Here is a 12,773-nt window from a genome sequence, read left to right as displayed (position 1 = left end):
AACCTGACTAGAGGGAGGGAGCCAGTCATCACTATAACCTGACTAGAGGGAGGGAGCCAGTCATCACTATAACCTGACTAGAGGGAGGGAGCCAGTCATCACTATAACCTGACTAGAGGGAGGGAGCCAGTCATCACTGTAACCTGACTAGAGGGAGGGAGCCAGTCATCACTATAACCTGACTAGAGGGAGGGAGCCAGTCATCACTATAACCTGACTAGAGGGAGGGAGCCAGTCATCACTATAACCTGACTAGAGGGAACCAGTCATCACTATAACCTGACTAGAGGGAGGGAGCCAGTCATCACTATAACCTGACTAGAGGGAGGGAGCCAGTCATCACTATAACCTGACTAGAGGGAGGGAGCCAGTCATCACTATAACCTGACTAGAGGGAGCCAGTCATCAATATAACCTGACTAGAGGGAGGGAGCCAGTCATCACTATAACCTGACTAGAGGGAGCCAGTCATCACTATAACCTGACTAGAGGGAGCCAGTCATCACTATAACCTGACTAGAGGGAGCCAGTCATCACTATAACCTGACTAGAGGGAGGGAGCCAGTCATCACTATAACCTGACTAGAGGGAGGGAGCCAGTCATCACTATAACCTGACTAGAGGGAGGGAGCCAGTCATCACTATAACCTGACTAGAGGGAGGGAGCCAGTCATCACTATAACCTGACTAGAGGGAGCCAGTCATCACTATAACCTGACTAGAGGGAGCCAGTCATCACTATAACCTGACTAGAGGGAGGCAGTCATCACTATAACCTGACTAGAGGGAGGGAGCCAGTCATCACTATAACCTGACTAGAGGGAGGGAGCCAGTCGTCACTATAACCTGACTAGAGGGAGGGAGCCAGTCGTCACTATAACCTGACTAGAGGGAGGGAGCCAGTCATCTCTATAACCTGACTAGAGGGAGGGAGCCAGTCATCACTATAACCTGACTAGAGGGAGGGAGCCAGTCATCACTATAACCTGACTAGAGGGAGCCAGTCATCACTATAACCTGACTAGAGGGAGCCAGTCATCACTATAACCTGACTAGAGGGAGGGAGCCAGTCATCACTATAACTTGACTAGAGGGAGGGAGCCAGTCATCACTATAACCTGACTAGAGGGAGGGAGCCAGTCACCACTATAACCTGACTAGAGGGAGGGAGCCAGTCATCACTATAACCTGACTAGAGGGAGCCATTCATCAATATAACCTGACTGGAGGGAGCCAGTCATCACTATAACCTGACTGGAGGGAGCCAGTCATCAATATAACCTGACTAGAGGGAGCCAGTCATCACTATAACCTGACTAGAGGGAGCCAGTCATCACTATAACCTGACTGGAGGGAGCCAGTCATCAATATAACCTGACTGGAGGGAGCCAGTCATCACTATAACCTGACTGGAGGGAGCCAGTCATCAATATAACCTGACTAGAGAGAGCCAGTCATCACTATAACCTGACTGGAGGGAGCCAGTCATCACTATAACCTGACTGGAGGGAGCCAGTCATCACTATAACCTGACTGGAGGGAGCCAGTCATCAATATAACCTGACTAGAGGGAGGGAGCCAGTCATCACTATAACCTGACTAGAGGGAGGGAGCCAGTCATCACTATAACCTGACTAGAGGGAGGGAGCCAGTCATCACTATAACCTGACTAGAGGGAGGGAGCCAGTCATCACTATAACCTGACTAGAGGGAGGGAGCCAGTCATCACTATAACCTGACTAGAGGGAGGGAGCCAGTCATCACTATAACCTGACTAGAGGGAGGGAGCCAGTCATCACTATAACCTGACTAGAGGGAGGGAGCCAGTCATCACTATAACCTGACTAGAGGGAGGCAGTCATCACTATAACCTGACTAGAGGGAGGGAGCCAGTCATCACTATAACCTGACTAGAGGGAGGGAGCCAGTCATCACTATAACCTGACTAGAGGGAGGGAGCCAGTCATCACTATAACCTGACTAGAGGGAGCCAGTCATCACTATAACCTGACTAGAGGGAGGGAGCCAGTCATCACTATAACCTGACTAGAGGGAGGGAGCCAGTCATCACTATAACCTGACTAGAGGGAGGGAGCCAGTCATCACTATAACCTGACTAGAGGGAGCCAGTCATCAATATAACCTGACTAGAGGGAGCCAGTCATCACTACAACCTGACTAGAGGGAGCCAGTCATCACTACAACCTGACTAGAGGGAGCCAGTCATCACTATAACCTGACTAGAGGGAGGGAGCCAGTCATCACTATAACCTGACTAGAGGGAGCCAGTCATCACTATAACCTGACTAGAGGGAGGGAGCCAGTCATCACTATAACCTGACTAGAGGGAGCCAGTCATCAATATAACCTGACTAGAGGGAGCCAGTCATCAATATAACCTGACTAGAGGGAGCCAGTCATCACTATAACCTGACTAGAGGGAGCCAGTCATCACTATAACCTGACTGGAGGGAGCCAGTCATCACTATAACCTAACTAGAGGGAGCCAGTCATCACTATAACCTGACTAGAGGGAGCCAGTCATCACTATAACCTGACTAGAGGGAGGGAGCCAGTCATCACTATAACCTGACTAGAGGGAGGGAGCCAGTCATCACTATAACCTGACTAGAGGGAGCCAGTCATCACTATAACCTGACTAGAGGGAGGGAGCCAGTCATCACTATAACCTGACTAGAGGGAGGGAGCCAGTCATCACTATAACCTGACTAGAGGGAGGGAGCCAGTCATCACTATAACCTGACTAGAGGGAGCCAGTCATCACTATAACCTGACTAGAGGGAGCCAGTCATCACTATAACCTGACTAGAGGGAGGGAGCCAGTCATCACTATAACCTGACTAGAGGGAGGGAGCCAGTCATCACTATAACCTGACTAGAGGGAGCCAGTCATCACTATAACCTGACTAGAGGGAGCCAGTCGTCACTATAACCTGACTAGAGGGAGCCAGTCATCACTATAACCTGACTAGAGGGAGCCAGTCGTCACTATAACCTGACTAGAGGGAGCCAGTCGTCACTATAACCTGACTAGAGGGAGCCAGTCATCACTATAACCTGACTAGAGGGAGGGAGCCAGTCATCACTATAACCTGACTAGAGGGAGGGAGCCAGTCATCACTATAACCTGACTAGAGGGAGGGAGCCAGTCATCACTATAACCTGACTAGAGGGAGGGAGCCAGTCATCACTATAACCTGACTAGAGGGAGGGAGCCAGTCATCACTATAACCTGACTGGAGGGAGGGAGCCAGTCATCACTATAACCTGACTAGAGGGAGGGAGCCAGTCATCACTATAACCTGACTAGAGGGAGCCAGTCATCACTATAACCTGACTAGAGGGAGGGAGCCAGTCGTCACTATAACCTGACTAGAGGGAGGGAGCCAGTCGTCACTATAACCTGACTAGAGGGAGGGAGCCAGTCATCACTATAACCTGACTAGAGGGAGGGAGCCAGTCATCACTATAACCTGACTAGAGGGAGGGAGCCAGTCATCACTATAACCTGACTAGAGGGAGCCAGTCATCACTATAACCTGACTAGAGGGAGGGAGCCAGTCATCACTATAACCTGACTAGAGGGAGCGAGCCAGTCATCACTATAACCTGACTAGAGGGAGGGAGCCAGTCATCACTATAACCTGACTAGAGGGAGGGAGCCAGTCATCACTATAACCTGACTAGAGGGAGGGAGCCAGTCATCACTATAACCTGACTAGAGGGAGGGAGCCAGTCATCACTATAACCTGACTAGAGGGAGCCAGTCATCACTATAACCTGACTAGAGGGAGCCAGTCGTCACTATAACCTGACTAGAGGGAGCCAGTCATCACTATAACCTGACTGGAGGGAGCCAGTCATCACTATAACCTGACTAGAGGGAGGGAGCCAGTCATCACTATAACCTGACTAGAGGGAGGGAGCCAGTCATCACTATAACCTGACTAGAGGGAGGGAGCCAGTCATCACTATAACCTGACTAGAGGGAGGGAGCCAGTCATCACTATAACCTGACTAGAGGGAGGGAGCCAGTCATCACTATAACCTGACTAGAGGGAGCCAGTCATCACTATAACCTGACTAGAGGGAGGGAGCCAGTCATCACTATAACCTGACTAGAGGGAGGGAGCCAGTCATCACTATAACCTGACTAGAGGGAGGGAGCCAGTCATCACTATAACCTGACTAGAGGGAGCCAGTCATCACTATAACCTGACTAGAGGGAGGGAGCCAGTCATCACTATAACCTGACTAGAGGGAGGGAGCCAGTCATCACTATAACCTGACTAGAGGGAGGGAGCCAGTCATCACTATAACCTGACTGGAGGGAGCCAGTCATCACTATAACCTGACTAGAGGGAGCCAGTCATCACTATAACCTGACTAGAGGGAGGGAGCCAGTCATCACTATAACCTGACTAGAGGGAGGGAGCCAGTCATCACTATAACCTGACTAGAGGGAGGGAGCCAGTCATCACTATAACCTGACTAGAGGGAGGGAGCCAGTCATCACTATAACCTGACTAGAGGGAGGGAGCCAGTCATCACTATAACCTGACTAGAGGGAGGGAGCCAGTCATCACTATAACCTGACTAGAGGGAGCGAGCCAGTCATCACTATAACCTGACTAGAGGGAGGGAGCCAGTCGTCACTATAACCTGACTAGAGGGAGGGAGCCAGTCATCACTATAACCTGACTAGAGGGAGGGAGCCAGTCATCACTATAACCTGACTAGAGGGAGGGAGCCAGTCATCACTATAACCTGACTAGAGGGAGGGAGCCAGTCATCACTATAACCTGACTAGAGGGAGCCAGTCATCACTATAACCTGACTAGAGGGAGGGAGCCAGTCATCACTATAACCTGACTAGAGGGAGCGAGCCAGTCATCACTATAACCTGACTAGAGGGAGGGAGCCAGTCGTCACTATAACCTGACTAGAGGGAGCCGACCAGTTCTGAAAGCCTTTTGCCGTACCCTCATCCTACTCCTCTGGTGATGTAGACGTTATCCCAGGCCCTGTGTGTCCCCAGGCGCTCTCATTTGTTGACTTCTGTAACCGTAAAAGCCTTGGTTTCATGCATGTTAACATCAGAAGCCTCCTCCCTAAGTTTGTTTTACTCACTGCTTTAGCACACTCCGCCAACCTTGATGTCCTTGCCGTGTCTGAATCCTGGCTTTGGAAGGTCACCAAAAATTCTGAAATTTCCATCCCCAACTACAACATTTTCCATCAAAATGAGAGGAGTTGCAATCTACTGCAGAGATGGCCTGCAATGTTCTATCATACATTCCAGGTCTAAGCCCAAACAGTTCAAGCTTTTAATTAAAAAAATGAATCTCTCCAGAAATAAGTCTCTCACTGTTGCCGCCTGTTACAGACCCCCCTCAGCTCCCAGCTGCCCTGGACACCATATGTGAATTGATTGGCCCCCATCTAGCTTCAGAGTTTGTTCTGTTAGGTGACCTAAACTGGGATATGCTTAACCTCTCTAGGGGGTGTGGGACGCTACCGTCCCACATGGCCAACATCCAGTGAAATTGCAGAGCACCAAATTCAAAAACAGAAATACTCATTATAAGAATTCATAAAACATTCAAGTGTTATACATCGGTTTAAAGATTAACTTCTTGTTAATCAAACCACGGTGTCAGATTTCATAAAGGCTTTACCGTGAAAGCATACCATGCGATTATCTGAGAACAGTGCCCAGCAGACAAATCATTACAAACAGTTACCAGCCAAGTAGAGGAGTTACACAAGTCAGAAATAGCGATAAAATGAATCACTTACTTTTGATGATCTTCATATCGTTGCAACTCACAAGACTCCCATTTACTCAATAAATGTTTGTTTTGTTCGATAAAGTCTCTCTTTATATCCAAAAACCTCTGTTTTGTTCATGCGTTTTGTTCAGTAATCCACAGGCTCAAAGGCAGTCACTACAGCCAGACGAAAAATCCTAAAAGTATCAGTAAAGTTCGTAGAAACATGTCAAACGATGTTTATAATCAATCCTCAGGTTGTTTTTAGCCTAAATAATATATAACATTTCAACCGGACAATAACGTCGTCAATATAAAAGGTAAACAAGAAAGGTGCGCTCATTCAGAGTGGTCTTACTCTCTCATTTTTCAGGATGCAAGCCTGAAACTATTTGTAAAGACTGTTGACATCTAGTGGAAGCCATAGGAAATGCAATTTGAGACCTAAGTCAATGGAATCTGTATAGGCAGTCAATGGAAAACTACAACAACAACAAATCCCACTTCCTGGATGTATTTTTCTCAGGTTTTCGCCTGTCATATCAGTTCTGTTATACTCACAGACATTATTTTAACAGTTTTGGAAACTTTAGAGTGTTTTCTATCCAAATCTACCAAGTTTACTTTGGCACGCTTTTCATCCGGAGGTGAAAACAGTGCCCCCTACCCTAGTGAGGTTAACACCCCGGCCGTCCTACAATTCAAGCTAGATGCCCTCAATCTCACACAAATTATCAAGGAACCCACCAGGTACAACCCCTAAATCTGTAAACATGGGTACCCTCATAGATATTATCCTGACCAACTTGCCCTCCAAATACACCTCTGCTGTTTTCAATCAGGATCTCAGCGATTACTGCCTCATCGCCTGCATCCGTTATGGGTTTGCGGTCAAACGGCCACCCCTCATCACTGTCACATGCTCCCTAGAACGCGAGCAGGCCTTTCTAATCGACCTGGTATACATATTCGTCGCCAAACCCACTGGCTCCAGGTCATCTATAAGTCTTTGCTAGGCCGACTTCACTCAGCTCACTGGTCACCATAGCAACACCCACCCATAGCATGCGCTCCAGGAGGTATATCTCACTGGTCATCCCCAAAGCCAACACCTCCTTTGGCCGCCTTTCCTTCCAGTTCTCTGCTGCCAATGACTGCAACGAATTGCAAAAATCGCTGGAGTTGGAGACTTATATCTCCCTCACTAACTTTAAGCATCAGCTATCTGAGCAGCTTACCGATCGCTGCAGCTGTACACAGTCCATCTGTAAATAGCCCATCCAACTGCCTACCTCATCCCCATGTTTTTATTTACGTTTTTTTGCTCTTTTGCACACCAGTATTTCTACTTGAACATCTATCACTCCAGTGTTAAATTGTAATTACTTCACTACTATGGTCTATTTATTGCCTTGCCTCCGTACTTCATTTGCACACACTGTATATAGATTTTTCTATTGTGTTATTGACTGTTCGTTTGTTTATCCAACGTGTAACTCTGTTGTTTTTGTCGCACTGCTTTGCTTTATCTTGGCCAGGTTGCAGTTGTAAATGAGAACTTGTTCTCAACTAGCCTACCTGGTTAAATAAAGGTGAAATACATTTTTTTTTTTTTTAATCTTAACTTTATTGACAACACTCAAATGGATACTGTCATTAACGCAGTTCTTCAATAATTACACATCATTCTTAATACTGTAGCTGTTTAGTTACAGTCACATGTTCAACTATCATCAGCTGATCCAGGAAATCATTTTCTGAATGACAGTCACATGACAGAAGCCACAACATGCAACAACAACCAAAGTGCTTCTTCATTCATTACTCTGGTAAAGACAGTTATGCCGTGCTCCACGTTGGATCCAACATCCCTAACAAATTGATGTTTATAATGTGTTATTGTCTGCTTGATTTACAGTAGGGTCTCGTTAGTCCGTTTGGAAACAGAGATACTTAGCTCATAATGTGTAGAGAACTGTTCCTTGATGGATAGGCTATTGTTCAACACACAGAGCTATTTTCCTATATTTGTTGTTAGGTGTAGTTATGGGTCCTACAGTAGGTCTATGTTATTGTTAGGTGAAGTTATGGGTCCTACAGTAGGTCTATGTTATTGTTAGGTGAAGTTATGGGTCCAACAGTAGGTCTATGTTATTGTTTGGTGAAGTTATGGGTCCTACAGTAGGTCTATGTTATTGTTAGGTGAAGTTATGGGTCCTACAGTAGGTCTATGTTGTTGTTAGGTGAAGTTATGGGCCAATTTGGCAAACAGTGTACAAACCCTCATTGTCAGGCTGATGAAAAAGCCAAAGAGCATTTTACTGGTTGAAGTGTTTTTTTAAGTACAAAGCGGTTGATTTGCGATGATGACACAAACATATTAAGCAGGACATTCAAGCGAGCCTGACAATTATAATCCAAAGTAGTGTGAAATGTACTCATAAGCAACCTGGTAATGGAGGTTACTCCCCTGAGCAAAAATATTTTCTCACCAGCAAACATAGAAAAGGGCCTCCAATCTTAGATGTTACTACTAATGTGAAAACAAGACAAAATATGACTATTGTTGCTCATTTTAAGACAAATGTCAAGTAATCATTACATTCATTACAGATGTCAATTGTTGTTCAACATCATGGCTACGCTGTTGGCATGACCTTTTACAGTGGATTTCTGCTGTTGTGGGCCTTTAACCATCTGTATGACTTTGTCATTCACACAGGAGAGAGACGTGACTATCGTGGATCCTCTGGGGAGCCTCAACAACCTCATGATGCTGATGAGGCAGAGAAGAGTCTCTCCAGATCAGAACTCCTCAAGAAACACCAGCAGAGACCCACAGGGAAGATAATTAACCTCTCTGACTGTGGGAAGAGATTCACCTCATCAGGCATTAAAATTCATCGGAGAAGCCACACAATAGAGAAAGCTTATTGCTGTACTCAATGTGGGAAGAGTTTTGATACATCTAGCCATCTTATTGTACACCAAAGAACACACACAGGAGAGAAATCTTATAGCTGTGATGAATGTGGGAAGAGTTTTACTCGTTCAACCAGCCTGAAATTACACCAGAGAACACACACAGGAGAGAAACCTTTTAGCTGTGATCAATGTGGGAAGAGTTTTACTCAGCTAATCAACCTGATAACACACCAGAGAACACACACAGGAGAGAAACCATATAGCTGTGATGAATGTGGGAAGAGTTTTACTCAATCAACCAGCCTGAAATTCCACCAGAGAACACGCACAGGAGAGAAACCTTTTAGCTGTGATCAATGTGGGAAGAGTTTTACTCATCGAAGCAGCCTGATATCACACCTGAGAATACACACAGGAGAGAAACTTTCTAGCTGTGATGAATGTGGGAAGAGTTTTACTCGTTCAACCAGCCTGAAATTACACCAGAGAACACACACAGGAGAGAAACCTTTTAGCTGTGATCAATGTGGGAAGAGTTTTACTCAGCTAATCAACCTGATAACACACCAGAGAACACACACAGGAGAGAAACCATATAGCTGTGATGAATGTGGGAAGAGTTTTACTCATTCAACCAGCCTGAAATTACACCAGAGAACACGCACAGGAGAGAAACCCTATAGCTGTACTCGATGTGGGAAGTTTTTTTTAAAATCTAACCATCTGACGATACACCAAAGAAGACACACAGGAGAGAAACCCTATAGCTGTACTCAATGTGGGAAGAGTTTTGTTCAATCTGGAGAACTGAAGATGCACCAGAGAAGACACACAGGAGAGAAACCTTATAGCTGTACTCGATGTGGCAAGAGTTTTGTTCAATCTGGCAAACTGAAGATACACCAAAGAACACACACAGGAGAGAAACCTTATAGCTGTGGTCAATGTGGGAAGCGTTTTGGTCAATCTGGCCAGCTGACATCACACCAGAGAACACACACAGGAGAGAAACCTTATAGCTGTGATCAATGTGGGAAGAGTTTTAGTCAATCTGGCTCTCTGACTCTACACCAGAGAACACACACAGGAGAAAAACCTTATAGCTGTGATCAATGTAACAAGAGATACTCTGATAAAAGACATCTGATCAAACATCAGAAAATTCATGAATGAGTTGTTTCATGATATCAATGATATAATCTCACAATGTAGAATGTTTTAACATTGTAGTAGGAGTATTTTAATGATGTCACAATGTAGAACCCTAAACGTTTGTCCCCTGTTCTATTGATTTCAACATGATATGGATATTAACCTCAGGGGGAAAATCCAGGCTCTGAAATGGAAGAGTTACTATTTATGAGATTTAACAAAAAGTGACTAACACAAAAAGAGCTGTTACACTTACCATGTTGGTGACCCACTGGAATCAAAATGCAACACTTCAAAATGTAGCTAGCTGTTTTCTACAAATTGTCCTCTAACCAGGGATGTACACATTACTCCCAGATTCCATGTGGATTTTGAGCTGTTAGTTTAACAGGACGTGCAACCTCATCTCCCTCCTCTCACACAATTGATTTCAACATGATATCGATGAGTGATGACATAAATGTTGTGTTCCTTTGTTCAGCGACCCCTAAATTTAAATGCATCACTCCAAAATGTAGCTGACTGTCTTCTGCAGGTTGTCCTCTAATCAGTGAGGAAAAATATATCTCCCATTTCCATGTGTTTTTTTAGTTGTGTTAGTTTCAACAGCACGAACAACCTGATTTCCCCCTAATCGATATCAGTGATTTATTGCTGCTTGTGCAGTTTAAGGAGCTTGTTAAAAAAATTACAAGTAATATGATTATTGTGGGAGATGTTTGTGTATATTGTGTATATAGGGAAGGAATATATGGGAAGGTGTTTCACTTGAGCTGGTCCAGGTTCTATTTAAGAGTGTCTGGCCCAGTGCTCCAGTTGTCTTGATACATGTGGAGAGTCAACACCTTTAGTTGCTCCACCTTTTTGGTTTACTTCCTGTCTTTAAGTTCGATGTGGGTTTTTCTTTTGTTTGCCTCTTCTTGGGCAGATTTAGTGGGTCTCATGGTGGGTGTCTTTTAGGTCCCAGTTGTTGTTACTAGTCAACTTTCAGTGGACACTGAGAGCAAAACTGCAAGATTATGTTATAATACTTTTATTGCATCAATGGTTGTTTTATGCAACAGAATAGAGGGTTCTTAGAACTATTGTGTCTGTGTGTTCTACTGAGGATGGGCTTCTGGGAGAAACACTGACAGGAGATTTACAATGTCTTTTGGGTGATAAAACCTAAAGAGACTGCATTCCAGAACATGAGTTAATGTTTCTGTTCTATATGGTACCAGGGAGAGATGACCTCAGGGCCAGACCCTGGTCTCTACATAAAGAGTACTGTTTTTACAGCAGATACTGTCTGCTGAGAATTATAAGCATCTTTCATACAAATCTTAACCTTGTGACCCGTTCTATACATCTGTTGTTGGTCATGTAGGTTAAAAGGGGTGTATCTTGGCTGTAAAAGACCTTTGTACTTTTGTCTCGTGGCTCTCAACGAATCATCTGGGGGTGATTCATCTCTCAACGAATCATCTGGGGGTGATTTTGACCAGCCATCATTTTCGTAGAACACTCAATTGATTCACTTTATATGTGTGTGTTGTATTGACCTGCTCCCGTATTAATAAGTGAATAAAGATTTAGTTTTAGAATAACGCTGACTTGTGTGATAAGTTTGTTTCCTCAATTGATATTAAAGAAATTAACCTCCACATTTGGCGATGGGGATGTGAATCTTGACCTGACTCCTGACGACCTGGGTCAATGACCTGACTCCTGACGACCTGCTAGCTGACAAACAACGTAAATATATAATAAAATGAGCCAACAAGTACATACGACAGAAGTGTGTTTAATACACAGAGACTAATATACACCAAAACAGTGTAAAGAGCGTGAATGTTGTAGCTATGTTTGCTAGAAAGCTACCGAGGTGTCTGACTAGCTGTTGTTGTTGAAGGAGCGTCCCGTCCACTAGATTATACGTCACACTGGCAGCATCGCCTGAACCTAAAAGACGCACATCGCCATCTGCTGACTGGACTGGGCAATGCAGTTGAGGAACCAAACGTTTATTTTTCATTTATTTCATAAAAGTTTAATATTATATTAAGTCGTTCAAAGAGAAGCATGTGTTGATTGATTCGTTTTTAATGAGTGAGAAATTGAAACAAACTTTACACCCACTACATATTTGCATTGAACCATACTTCTGACATGGATCATTTTGATCCCAGAGGCATATCTTTTTATCATGGCCAAAATGTGGTTTATTAAATTCTTCCAATTTTTCATGACTTTGTCAATCAACTTGTTCTTAATAAATCTAAATCATGGTTTAGTGTTTCTGTATCAAAATGGACTTTTAACAAATTCAAATCCTTTGAAGTCATTTTGACACCAGCCAAAAGCACCTTTGATAAATAGGACATTTATTTCAAATCAAAATCACATTTTATTGGTCACATACACGTGTTTAGCAGATGTTATTGTGGGTGTAGCGAAATGCTTGTGTTTCTAGCTGCGACAGTGCAGTAATATCTAACAATTTTACAACATATACCAAATACACACAAATCTAAGTTTCTCTGTAGACATGATCCATCCCACCAGAGGGGGGAGGGGCTCCTGTATCAGTGGTTTTGACCAGATAGACACCTGCAGATACACAGTATAGTGCCTCCCATGTACTCTCCTAAGATTGGACTTTTCTATACCACGTATCACATGACTGTGTACAAAACTGCCAGCGGTAGAAAACTCTGCCAGTGGTAGAAAGTCTACCAGGGGTATACAGTGCATTCGTAAAGTATTCAGACCCCTTCACCTTTTCCACATTTTGTTACGTTACAGCATTCTTCTAAAATTGAATAATTTTTCACCCTCATCAAACTACACACAATGACAAACCCAAAACAGGTTTTTAGAACATTTTGTAAATGTATTTACTTTTAACATTTCTGCAGCATT

The 12,773-nt window shown here is 44.2% G+C and overlaps 1 protein-coding gene across 1 annotated transcript; it reads left to right on the top strand.

Moving 5' to 3' along the window:
- Window positions 1-8,444: 8,444 nt before the first annotated feature.
- On the top strand, window positions 8,445-11,695 carry LOC145876035 (uncharacterized). The gene has a single exon (XM_082971807.1). The coding sequence runs from the start codon at window positions 8,445-8,447 to the stop codon at window positions 9,888-9,890; it is 1,446 nt and encodes a 481-aa protein (XP_082827933.1). The 3' UTR covers window positions 9,891-11,695.
- Window positions 11,696-12,773: the final 1,078 nt, after the last annotated feature.

Source organism: Salmo salar, unplaced genomic scaffold (assembly GCF_965601325.2).
Source record: "Salmo salar unplaced genomic scaffold, fSalSal1 ptg000432l, whole genome shotgun sequence".
NCBI classification, from domain to species: domain Eukaryota; kingdom Metazoa; phylum Chordata; class Actinopteri; order Salmoniformes; family Salmonidae; genus Salmo; species Salmo salar.
Note: the sequence above shows the minus strand (reverse complement) of the source record. Positions and strands in the feature narration are given on the sequence as shown.

Excerpts from the sequence above, each read along its gene's own strand:
- LOC145876035 (XM_082971807.1), top strand. The coding sequence starts at position 8,445 with ATGACCTTTTACAGTGGATTTCTGCTGTTGTGGGCCTTTAACCATCTG.